At 47.6% G+C, this 11,799-nt stretch overlaps 1 protein-coding gene across 3 annotated transcripts; it reads left to right on the top strand.

Annotated features, from left to right (window-relative positions):
* The first annotated feature begins 937 nt into the window (after positions 1–937).
* LOC120034412 (platelet endothelial cell adhesion molecule-like) lies at positions 938–10,861 on the top strand. Of its 3 annotated transcripts, none has more exons than XM_038980953.1 (15): positions 938–1,071; positions 1,211–1,234; positions 3,458–3,751; positions 4,062–4,343; positions 4,517–4,777; positions 5,620–5,907; positions 6,695–6,994; positions 7,288–7,569; positions 7,704–7,833; positions 8,007–8,077; positions 8,396–8,449; positions 8,551–8,640; positions 8,799–8,855; positions 10,280–10,308; positions 10,526–10,861. In XM_038980953.1, exons 1-15 carry the CDS (start codon positions 1,014–1,016, stop codon positions 10,664–10,666), a joined length of 2,361 nt encoding a protein of 786 aa, XP_038836881.1. In that variant the 5' UTR covers positions 938–1,013; the 3' UTR covers positions 10,667–10,861. The 3 variants fall into 3 exon arrangements, with proteins under 3 accessions (XP_038836881.1, XP_038836882.1, XP_038836883.1); XM_038980954.1 differs by having other exon boundaries at positions 10,280–10,342; positions 10,526–10,636; XM_038980955.1 differs by lacking the exon at positions 10,280–10,308 and having other exon boundaries at positions 10,526–10,650.
* Positions 10,862–11,799: the final 938 nt, after the last annotated feature.

The raw sequence follows: 11,799 nt of genomic DNA, 5'->3' as shown, positions 1-11,799 counted from the left end.
CAAAACATTCATCCTGTTTGCAACAACTCACTAAAGTAATACTGCAAAAAATGTGCCAAAGCAATTCACTTTTTGTTTAGGGCAAATCTAATACAGCACGTTACTGAGTACCACTCTCCATATTTTGAAGCATAGTGGTGGCTGCTCATGTTATGTGTACGCTTGTAATCGTTAAGACTGGAACGTTTTCAGGATAAAAAACAGACAAAATGCTAGAGGAAAACCTGGTTCAGTCTGCTTCCACCAGATACTGGGAGATTAATTCACCTTTCAGCAGGACAATAACCTTACACATAAGGCCAAATCTACACTGGAGTTGCTAACCAAGAAGACAGTGAATGTTCCTGAGTGGCCGAGTTACAGTTGTTACTTAAATCTACTTCAAAATCTATGGCAAGACCTGAAATGGTTGCCCAGCGATGATCCACAACTAATTTGACAGAGCTTGAAGAATTTTGAAATTAATAATGGGCAGATATTGTACAATCCAGGTGTGCAAAGATCTTAGAGACTTACCCAGAAAGACTCACAGCTGTAATCGCTGCCAAAGGTGATTCTAACATGTATTGACTCAGTGGTGTGAATACTTATGTAAATTAAATATTTCTGTATTTAATTTTCAATAAATTTGCTAAAATTTCATTTTGCCATTATAGGGTATTGTGTGTAGATGGGTGAGGGGAAAAAAACAATTGAATCAACTTTGAATTCAAGCTGTAACATAACAAAATTTGGGGTAAGTCAAGGCACTTTACATTTGGGAACTTGCATATCCTGAGGAAGCAGCGGTCATTTCCTGGTCAATGAAACAAAAAGAAGGCCAATGATAAGACGAAGGCGTAACACACACACATAGACAATCATGCCCCACCCTCTCCACCTTCCTGCTCCTTGCGTACTCCACCTCTCATTCCCTGTGGCCCGGCCCGTCTTTCCCTTCTTCCCCTGTCCCTATGTGAGCGCCTGCCACTCTTGCTCCTGGCTGTGGTGCTGAATCAGTGTCATCACTCAGGATGGACTCCCCACCACTCTACCTGCCTCTGCTACTGCTGACCTGTCTGCTCACCCTCTGTAAGGATCCAGCACTCTACTATACTTTCTGAGCTCAGATAGGTTACCTTTAGTTCATATGTATGTCTGTCTCTCACATCACTTGCTTTCTATTCTTATTCCTCCTCCTCTGTCTCCCTCCATCTATCTCCACTCACAGGGCAAGGGGCAGGAGCTCAGTCATGTAAGTATGAGATACAATTACTTTCTGTATTTGATGCCACTTTAATAAATGCACCAGAGAGCTGGAAGAGTCCCGGCATGGAGACAGTTTGAGGGCAGTTGGTCCTCTCTACGGTTGATAAGCGGCTATTTTTATGCCTCACACAAAATAGTTATTTTTGTAGGAAATGGGTATTGTGAGCGTCTGGCTTCCTTGACATTTTCATGTTTTTCATTCGATTTATTGAAGGTATTTTAAGCGGAATACGCAGCTGGTTTTATTGTTTTGTGTCAGCATGTGAACAAGCTTCTGAGATGTTGAACCTCTTTGATCCACCTACATTCTCAGATACTGTAATGGATTTGTTTTTCACAGCAACTTAGTTCATTCTGAGCTCTTAGTGGGGTATTGAGAGGGAGCTGGTGGCATATAACTGTAATAACAGACCGTATCTATTCCCCGAAGGCTGAGTAGCAAAGTTGGCTCCAAAGTACTTTTGGCTCAGGTCTCAGCCTTTTCTCCTGCATGGCTGAGCTGTATGTGTTACCTATTCTAAAAGCATTACCAGGGAGGATGTGGAACAAAATGCCCGCTTTGTTGTGTCAGCTCAGGCACAATAGTGTTGTTGGTATTGAGTGCGAACAGGAGCCAAGGTAAGGCCACAGCCCTCCCAGGGGAGGGGACGGTTGGTCTGTGTTTGTTAAAGTGTTTTCCTCCTTTCCTTCCTCCTCCACCTCCTGCTTACTGTGCAGTGGAGTGGAGGGCCGCCAGGCACACCTCCTGCTTACTGTGCGGTGGAGTGGAGGGCCGCCAGGCACACCTCCTGCTTACTGTGCGGTGGAGTGGAGGGTCGCCAGGCACACCTCCTGCTTACTGTGCGGTGGAGTGGAGGGTCGCCAGGCACACCTCCTGCTTACTGTGCGGTGGAGTGGAGAGTCGCCAGGCACACCTCCTGCTTACTGTGCGGTGGAGTGGAGGGCCGCCAGGCACACCTCCTGCTTACTGTGCGGTGGAGTGGAGGGTCGCCAGGCACACCTCCTGCTTACTGTGCGGTGGAGTGGAGGGTCGCCAGGCACACCTCCTGCTTACTGTGCGGTGGAGTGGAGGGTCGCCAGGCACACCTCCTGCTTACTGTGCGGTGGAGTGGAGGGTCGCCAGGCACACCTCCTGCTTACTGTGCGGTGGAGTGGAGGGTCGCCAGGCACACCTCCTGCTTACTGTGCGGTGGAGTGGAGGGTCGCCAGGCACACCTCCTGCTTACTGTGCGGTGGAGTGGAGGGTCGCCAGGCACACCTCCTGCTTACTGTGCGGTGGAGTGGAGGGTCGCCAGGCACACCTCCTGCTTACTGTGCGGTGGAGTGGAGGTTCGCCAGGCACACCTCCTGCTTACTGTGCGGTGGAGTGGAGGGTCGCCAGGCACACCTCCTGCTTACTGTGCGGTGGAGTGGAGGGTCGCCAGGCACACCTCCTGCTTACTGTGCGGTGGAGTGGAGGGTCGCCAGGCACACCTCCTGCTTACTGTGCGGTGGAGTGGAGGGTCGCCAGGCACACCTCCTGCTTACTGTGCGGTGGAGTGGAGGTTCGCCAGGCACACCTCCTGCTTACTGTGCGGTGGAGTGGAGGGTCGCCAGGCACACCTCCTGCTTACTGTGCGGTGGAGTGGAGGGTCGCCAGGCACACCTCCTGCTTACTGTGCGGTGGAGTGGAGGGTCGCCAGGCACACCTCCTGCTTACTGTGCGGGGGAGTGGAGGGTCGCCAGGCACACCTCCTGCTTACTGTGCGGTGGAGTGGAGGATCGCCAGGCACACCTCCTGCTTACTGTGCGGTGGAGTGGAGGGTCGCCAGGCACACCTCCTGCTTACTGTGCGGTGGAGTGGAGGGTCGCCAGGCACACCTCCTGCTTACTGTGCGGTGGAGTGGAGGGTCGCCAGGCACACCTCCTGCTTACTGTGCGGTGGAGTGGAGGGCCGCCAGGCACACCTCCTGCTTACTGTGCAGTGGAGTGGAGGGCCGCCAGGCACACCTCTTGCTTACTGTGGAGGGCCGCCAGGCACCAGGGAAGGGCCTTCCTCTGTCTGGAGGACTCTACCTGCACTGTAAAGGAGAAAGCACAGAGGGAAATCCCTGGCTAGTCTTGAAGAATAGTCAATTTAGCCTTGGTTATTTTGTACCCCAAATAGTAGTTTGCATTAGCCTTGGATGTTATGGTGTCTTTGTGTGTCTGTGTGTGTGTGGTTGTCCAGTATTCACCATAGATAGTGTGACACTCAAACTGGACCCAAGTGGCGAGGTAACCAGTGGGACCTTGTTGGACCTGAACTGTGAGGTCAGCGTCAGCCATGACCAGTCCCACCCCCTGACACACAGCTTCAACTTCCTGCGAGACGATGTCCTGGTCTACTCCAAAAACACCACCGAACCTGCGGTCCTTCACCAGCTCACCCCGGCCAGGGCTGCCAACTCTGGCACTTACAAGTGCCAGGTCATAGTTCAAGACAAGAGCAAAGGCAGCAGAACCCACAGACTCACCGTCACAGGTACTGCTGAAATGGATCCATGATTATATTGACTTTCTGGTAAAACTCTCTAGATCTCTAGATCCCGTAGGGCGGTGCACAATTGGCACAGCGTCGTCCGGGTTAGGGTTTGGCCGATGTAGGCCGTCATTGTAAATGAGAATTTGTTCTTAACTGACTTGCCTTTTTAAATAAAGGTTAAATAAAATAAAATAAAAATATCTTCATTCGTAATCCATTATATGTAGGTACATACAGTATCAAGTATTTTCCTCCTGATGATGCATGGTATGTGACATCCTAGTGACTGACATTGATTGTTCGACCACAGGCTTACAGACGCCTGTGCTGCAGGTGACCTCCCAGATCCTGTTTGAGGGGGAAGAGGTGACAGCTACCTGCAGCGCCCCAGATGAGTCTGGCTCCCTGCTCTTCCACTTCTACCAGGACCAGGAGAAGATCAAGCAGGTGTGGGCCAATGGGAACTCAGTGGAGGCCAGGCTGGAGCTGAAGTATGCTGGGGACAAACACCTGCTCTGTTACTTTGAAATCATCATGCTGCCCGACGCTGGGAGGTCCAACAACAGTAACACTGTCAAGGTCATGGTCAAAGGTAAGAGTGGGGTTGAATGCTGACTATAACTGTTGCATTTGTCATTGGAAGGTACCGGTTCAGATTTATAGTAGCTATGGGCATTATGCTTCTGTGTGCTTCAATATTTGATCACCTGTAAGAAAATAAATGTTGGGTTAAAGAGTTTCTCTGTTCTTCTGTTGTATCATTAGAACTTTTCATCACACCCGTCATGAACATTCTTCCTGGTAAAGACGTGATTGAGGGTGACATTGTTGAGTTTGTCTGTCGAGTGGTGAACCCCCCACCCAATGTGGTGGTCTTCCTGACCAAGGACAAGAGGGTGCTTAAGACAGCCTCCATTAGTCTCAATCATTCGCTCAGAGTGCTGGCAGAGGACTCTGGGGAGTATGTGTGCAAGGCGGACAGAGGCAATGTGCAGAAAGAAGCCTATGAGAGCATCAAAGTCAAAGGCAAGTATTGGATGTCCGACTGTGTTGTAAAAGGTTGGGCCACATGATGTAATAGTGAGCGTTTTCTAACTGAATTTAATGTTTCGCCATGCCAAAGTTTCTTTGAATTTAATGTTTCGCCATGCCAAAGTTTCTTTGAATTTAATGTTTCGCCATGCCAAAGTTTCTTTGAATTTAATGTTTCGCCATGCCAAAGTTTCTTTGAATTTAATGTTTCGCCATGCCAAAGTTTCTTTGAATTTAATGTTTCGCCATGCCAAAGTTTTTTTGAATTTAATGTTTCGCCATGCCAAAGTTTCTTTGAATTTAATGTTTCGCCATGCCAAAGTATCTTTGAATTTAATGTTTCGCCATGCCAAAGTTTCTTTGAATTTAATGTTTCGCCATGCCAAAGTTTCTTTGAATTTAATGTTTCGCCATGCCAAAGTTTCTTTGAATTTAATGTTTCGCCATGCCAAAGTATCTTTGAATTTAATGTTTCGCCATGCCAAAGTTTCTTTCAATTTAATGTTTCGCCATGCCAAAGTTTCTTTCAATTTAATGTTTCGCCATGCCAAAGTTTCTTTGAATTTAATGTTTCGCCATGCCAAAGTATCTTTGAATTTAATGTTTCGCCATGCCAAAGTATCTTTGAATTTAATGTTTCGCCATGCCAAAGTATCTTTGAATTTAATGTTTCGCCATGCCAAAGTATCTTTGAATTTAATGTTTCGCCATGCCAAAGTATCTTTGAATTTAATGTTTCGCCATGCCAAAGTATCTTTGAATTTAATTTTTCGCCATGCCAAAGTATCTTTGAATTTAATGTTTGACACTCTGCTTTTTCTGTCTGATCCCCACAGAGTTGTTTTCCAAGCCAGTCCTGGTGATGAAGCCCAGAGAGGTGTTTGAGACACAGCGCTTCACACTGAACTGTGATACTGACCGCTATTCCCATGAGAGAATCAACATTGGGGACGTGAAGTACTCCCTGTACAGGAACCAGGTCCTAGTGACATCGGGAGGGAACTACAGTGCCACAGCACACCCCTCCCTTAATGGAAATTACTCCTGCCAGGCCCAAGCCCAAGGAAGAGGTCAAACCAAAAACATCTTCAAAAACAGCACACAGATTGTCCTCAAGGCAAAAGGTCAGTCTCTCTGTGTGGTGTGGTGGTTAATTTCTTTACTTTCAAATGAGGAGAGACAAACGTATCACAGAAGTCAGAGCTATACTTAAACTGAATCTTTATTCAATTATTAATAAGGAAGCAGGTCAATACAACCCACACATATAAAGTTAATCGATTGAGTGCCCTACGATAATGATGGCTGGTTGACGAATCACCCTCAGATGATTCGTTGAGAGCCTCAATACAAAGGTACAAAGGTCTTTTATAGCCAAGATACACCCCCTTCAGTCTACATGACAAACAACAGATGTATGGAATGGGTTACAAGTTTAAGATTTGTATGAAAGATACTGTCTGCTGTGAATTATAAGTATCTGCTGTAATAACTTCTCATTGTGTAGAAACCAGGGTCTGGCCCCGAGCCATCTCTCCCTGGTAGCTTCCAGTCAGGCACACAGACACTAATCATGCTATGGAATGTGGTCTTGTTAGGTTTATCACCCAGAAGACATTGTAAATCTTCTGTCAGTGTTAAATCTCCTAGAGGCTCACTTTCAGTAGAACACACACAGATAGATGAGTGTTCTAACAACCCCTTATTATGTTGCATAAAACAACCATTTGATGCAATAACAGCATTATAACAATCTTGTCATTTCTGTTCTGACAGTGGATGGGGTCATATTAAAAACACTCTCATTCAACATTTTCAAACATTGCATGTGTTTTATTTTCTAACAGTTTTTCTCTTCTCTGGTCTCATTCTGTCTTATTCGTTCTCTCTTTTTAACTCTCCCTCTGTCAGTGCCTGTGTCAGTCCCTCTTCTGAGTGTGGTAGGGGACAGGTTGATCCTGGGCAAGCCCTTCCAGCTCCAGTGTCAGAGTGACAACGGTAGTCTGCCCATCACCTACACCCTGCTGAGCCCCCACAGACAAGCTGAGTTCAGGGTGGTCCATAGTCCCTGGGATCTGGCCCTCTTCAACATCACCTCCATCCACAGGAGCATTGACATCCACAGCTTCTCCTGCAAGGCCGAGAACTACCCCAATCAGCCCCACGTGGAGAGCTCAGGAGAGCACCTCCGACGCACTGCCACCATCATAGGTGAGTTGGCCACACCACCTGTTTATAACAGAACCAAATGTATACATACATACATACATACATACATACATACATACATACATACATACATACATACATACATACATACATACATACATACATACATACATACATACATACATACATACATACATACATACATACATACATACATACATACATACATACATACATATGGCTCTGGCTTATAAAAGGGAGATGCTGGTACAGTCAGTCTAACTGATGACATAGTAGATTTACTCGATTGACTCAACAACATTAATTTCCCACAGAGCCAGTGTCCAGGCCAGTACTGACCGTGACACCCAACATGGGGGACGTGGCTGAGGGGGAGGACCTGACCCTAACCTGCACTGTCCAGCGGGGCACGCCCCCCATCACCTACACATGGTATCACACAAAGAGTGCCCTGCCCCTGCTGTCCAAGACCACCAACGATATGCGATTATCCCACTCGGTTCAAGGTGTCAGTAGAGAGCATGGAGGCGGATACTACTGCGTCACTAACAACCCATCCAATGACAGCCAGAGGAGTGCCATGGTCACTGTTGGAGGTGAGAGGGGAAGGGATCTTGCAGATGAAAGTATTATCACACAAACACACTGGTGTGTGACTAGAAGTCCTTTAGCTAAACCCGCTGTGGCTGAACTTGACCTGAGGTAACCTCTGTAACCTTGCTGTCTGCAGTGAAGTTGGCTGGCTGGAAGAAGGGGCTGATCGCAGCATTCTGCATCCTGCTCACAGTGTCTCTCATCATCATCCTCATTAAGAAATGCCTTCTTCCATTCAGAAGAGAGAGAACAGTGGAACTCTCAGTGTGAGTAGGCCTGGCTTTGATTTCATCATACTAACATAGTCTATTCACAAACCATTGAATGTACAGTGATGCACAATTCTTTGTTTGGGAAGATGTGAATATTAAAGCGATAAAGGTCATATAGGAGTTTCCTGTTTAATTGTTCATTGTGTTTTCTTGTTCCCCTCTCTCAGGAAGCCAGCAAGCACTAAAACAGACGAGACTCTGAGACTGACCCATGGAAAAGTCAATGAGGCTGCCAATGGTAAGATCTGTCTACTGATTTACTGTACAGTAGAACCTATATCTGCTGTCAGGACTTCACCCTACTAAACCATTGGCCCATGATAGAAAGTTGGAGTCTTGCAGACCCCTACCATCTCAGCCCTAACCTTGCTCCAACACTTCATCCTCTCAGGATGTCATCTCTCTTCCTCTCTGTGTGTTCCTTCCTCCTAGCTTGGCTCAGGGTAAAGAGCAGGTGAGGGGATGCATACCTAATATGGCAAAGCAATGAATGTTTCATCCAATTGGATGTGACCGGTGTCCTGTATGACTTACCCCTGGTCTCTGTGTTTTGCAGTCACTCCTGGGGTCATGGGAAGGAGCGTCTGGAGTGATCACGTCTCAGGCTCAGGTGAGTGCACCAGAGTTCATGAGGTCAACTCCTACATTTCAACAGTAGGACTATGTAACTATGTAACTATTCACGTCTAACATTAAGTGTGACTATTGTAGAGTCTGACGACCAGACCAGAGAGGAAACTACTGAGGTACCTGAGCCACAATACACTGAGGTCCATCCCCAGGAGGTAGACCCCACCAGAGGTAAGAGACTGACCCATCCTCTTAGCTGGGAGGTGCTAGGCTTCAAATACGCATGTCAACATTATTATTAATCTATTGCTTAATGTCAAATAATCATGAGCTGTCCACTTGCATTTTTTGATTATGTCCCTATGAAGCATTTGTTTATGCATTTCTAGCCCCCGTGAAGAAAGGCACAGACACTGTGTACAGCGAAGTGCGGAATTCGAATCAAGGTAAGACTAACATCCTGTTCGATGTTCACTGAAGCCCTCTATACACTAAGAAACAGCAAATTAGATGGGCTTCTTCTCTGGGGTTTGAGAAATGTGCCATGCAGAAAACCAGGCCAGGCCTAACTCTAAACATCTGCATTATCAGTAAGAGAGGGTGCCGTTAAGCTGTCCGCTTAGCCAGCTTTCCACTTCCTGCTCTCGTCAAAGGGAACTTCCTGTTATTACAATCCAATCCAAACACAGGGTGCATCTGTCAAGCGGAGTCAGAGGACAGACTGTTTTGGGGAAGGAGGAGGCTCTGGGTGGAGGGTGTTTTTGGGGGAAAGCAGGAGGCTCTGGGTGGAGGGTGTTTTTTGGGGAAAGCGGGAGGCTCTGGGTGGAGGGTGTTTTTTGGGGGAAGGGGGAGGCTCTGGGTGGAGGGTGTTATTTTTGGGAAAGGGGGAGGCTCTGGGTGGAGGGTGTTGTTTTGGGAAAGGGGGAGGCTCTGGGTGGAGGGTGTTGTTTTGGGAAAGGGGGAGGCTCTGGGTGGAGGGTGTTGTTTTGGGAAAGGGGGAGGCTCTGGGTGGAGGGTGTTGTTTTGAGAAAGGGGGAGGCTCTGGGTGGAGGGTGTTGTTTTGGGAAAGGAGGAGGTTCTGGGTGGAGGGTGTTGTTTTGGGGAAGGGGGAGGCTCTGGGTGGAGGGTGTTGTTTGGGGGAGGGGGGAGGCTCTGGGTGGAGGGTGTTGTTTTGGGGAAGGGGGAGGCTCTGGGTGGAGGGTGTTGTTTTGGGGAAGGGGGAGGCTCTGGGTGGAGGGTGTTGTTTTGAGAAAGGGGGAGGCTCTGGGTGGAGGGTGTTGTTTTGGGAAAGGGGGGGGCTCTGGGTGGAGGGTGTTGTTTTGGGGAAGGGGGAGGCTCTGGGTGGAGGGGGTTGTTTTGGGGAAGGGGGAGGCTCTGGGTGGAGGGGGTTGTTTTGGGGAAGGGGGAGGCTCTGGGTGGAGGGTGTTGTTTTGGGGAAGGGGGAGGCTCTGGGTGGAGGGTGTTGTTTTGGGAAAGGGGGAGGCTCTGGGTGGAGGGTGTTGTTTTGGGAAAGGGGGAGGCTCTGGGTGGAGGGTGTTGTTTTGGGGAAGGGGGAGGCTCTGGGTGGAGGGTGTTGTTTTGGGGAAGGGGAGGCTCTGGGTGGAGGGTGTTGTTTTGGGGAAGGGGGAGGCTCTGGGTGGAGGGTGTTGTTTTGGGGAAGGGGGAGGCTCTGGGTGGAGGGTGTTGTTTTGGGGAAGGGGGAGGCTCTGGGTGGAGGGTGTTGTTTTGGGGAAGGGGGAGGCTCTGGGTGGAGGGTGTTGTTTTGGGGAAGGGGAAGGCTCTGGGTGGAGGGTGTTGTTTTGGGGAAGGGGGAGGCTCGGGGTGGAGGGTGTTGTTTTCCTGAGCTTGTCTCGTGCTCTTGTTTTTGCAGGTGAGTCAGAGTCCGAACAAGCTGACGGCGTAAGTAGAGCAATGTACTAACAAATACACTCATGTACGTAACAGTACTGTTGTACATACAGTACATAGACCTTATGACTTTGTTTTGTCTTAGAGGGACCCCTTATGGAGAAAATAAGATTCAACACAGGAGGAGGAAACTCCTGGAATACACAGATACTGTAGAAACAGACACTGGCTTCGTCTTGTCATTTGTATTTTATTTTGTCTATTTCAGCAAGGCTCAGTTGAGTATGCCCAGTTAAACCACAATGACCATGAGTCAGAAGAACCAGAGCACGAACCAGACCATGAACCCCGGCCTGAACCAGAGCCAGAACCAGAACAAGGATCAGAGCAAGACGGACAACTTGAATGACCACCATCAATATTTATTCTCTAATTTATTCAGACCATTGAACAACTCCCTCTCCTAACTGTTATTGATTTGAATGCATTTGTATATTTTCTATATTTTTTACACCTCTTCTTCTTATTAACCTTTTGTACAGTCTTTAAATGCCTGTAATTATGCCTTTGTGAATTGAGAATAAAACAATGCAGCAGAATGGGAGAGACCTTGTCCTGTATCTCAATGAGAAAAAAATAGTTATTGACGGTTTCCGTCATCTCTCCTGAGAACGTGCACATAGGATGTGTGTTGTGACCCAGAGGAAAATACACACAAATACATTTTCCTCCATTGTGAGCTGAGCTCCATGGACAGGAAGGAAACCTTTGAAGCCTGCGGGGTGTAGTGACAGTCAGGCGCTGTGACACCCCCGTAGAGAAGTGTGACAATATGAGAAAAGAAAGTCTATACCCCCTGGTGGGTAACCAGGCAAACCACTCTCCCTCTCCTAACCAGAGGAGGGCAGCACCTTGCTTACGATTCAGTAGGGAAACTTGGTGCCACGCTGCTGAAATCATGTGAGAGGCTTCCACTGTGTTTTGGCATCAAGGCATATCAGTTCCAGTTTCCATCCTTTCATGGCTTTGATTGACTCAGACGAGGAGTGACTCAATAAGTTATGAGTTCATACAGGAGTCAATTCCTTTTCTCAGTAGTTGGCTACCAGAGGAGATTAAAAACAGACAAACAAACTTTAAAGTGTAGGCTATATTGTATTTGTACAAAGGTGTACACCAAACTGCACCTCTCTTCAGTCTGGAAGGCTAGTGGACTCATCATGCCCAAGGGAACACAACAACATTACATTAGTAAGGTCTGTGCCATCACATATCCTTGATCACAAAATGTAAATATCTATATTAGCTATATTGTATTTGTTTATTCAAAAAGCTTAATGAGACATCACCAAGGTGATCTGAACAACAAAGGCCTATAGTCCACAAGAGGTTGATTCCTTCATTAATGTCATGGCACAGGTTGTTGACAGTCCAGCTCATGCGGATTTGCCTTTTGACCAGGAGGCTCTTAGGGACGTTGAAAGACTGACCAACCCTGTGTGAAAAGCCATAAAGTCCTGACAACACAGCTAAACACCCACA

The sequence above is a fragment of the Salvelinus namaycush genome, chromosome 41 (genome assembly GCF_016432855.1).
Source record: "Salvelinus namaycush isolate Seneca chromosome 41, SaNama_1.0, whole genome shotgun sequence".
In the NCBI taxonomy this organism is placed as follows: Eukaryota; Metazoa; Chordata; class Actinopteri; order Salmoniformes; family Salmonidae; genus Salvelinus; species Salvelinus namaycush.
The sequence above is the reverse complement of the archived record's forward strand: the minus strand, read 5'-3'. Positions and strand labels throughout refer to the sequence as shown.

What these genes read in the sequence shown, in the direction of transcription:
- LOC120034412 (XM_038980953.1), top strand. Translation starts at nt 1,014, where the DNA reads ATGGACTCCCCACCACTCTACCTGCCTCTGCTACTGCTGACCTGTCTG. An exon ending in GATTGTCCTCAAGGCAAAAG is followed by an intron (nt 5,908 to 6,694) that starts GTCAGTCTCTCT and finishes TCCCTCTGTCAG; the next exon opens with TGCCTGTGTCAGTCCCTCTT. An exon ending in AGTCAATGAGGCTGCCAATG is followed by an intron (nt 8,078 to 8,395) that starts GTAAGATCTGTC and finishes TGTGTTTTGCAG; the next exon opens with TCACTCCTGGGGTCATGGGA.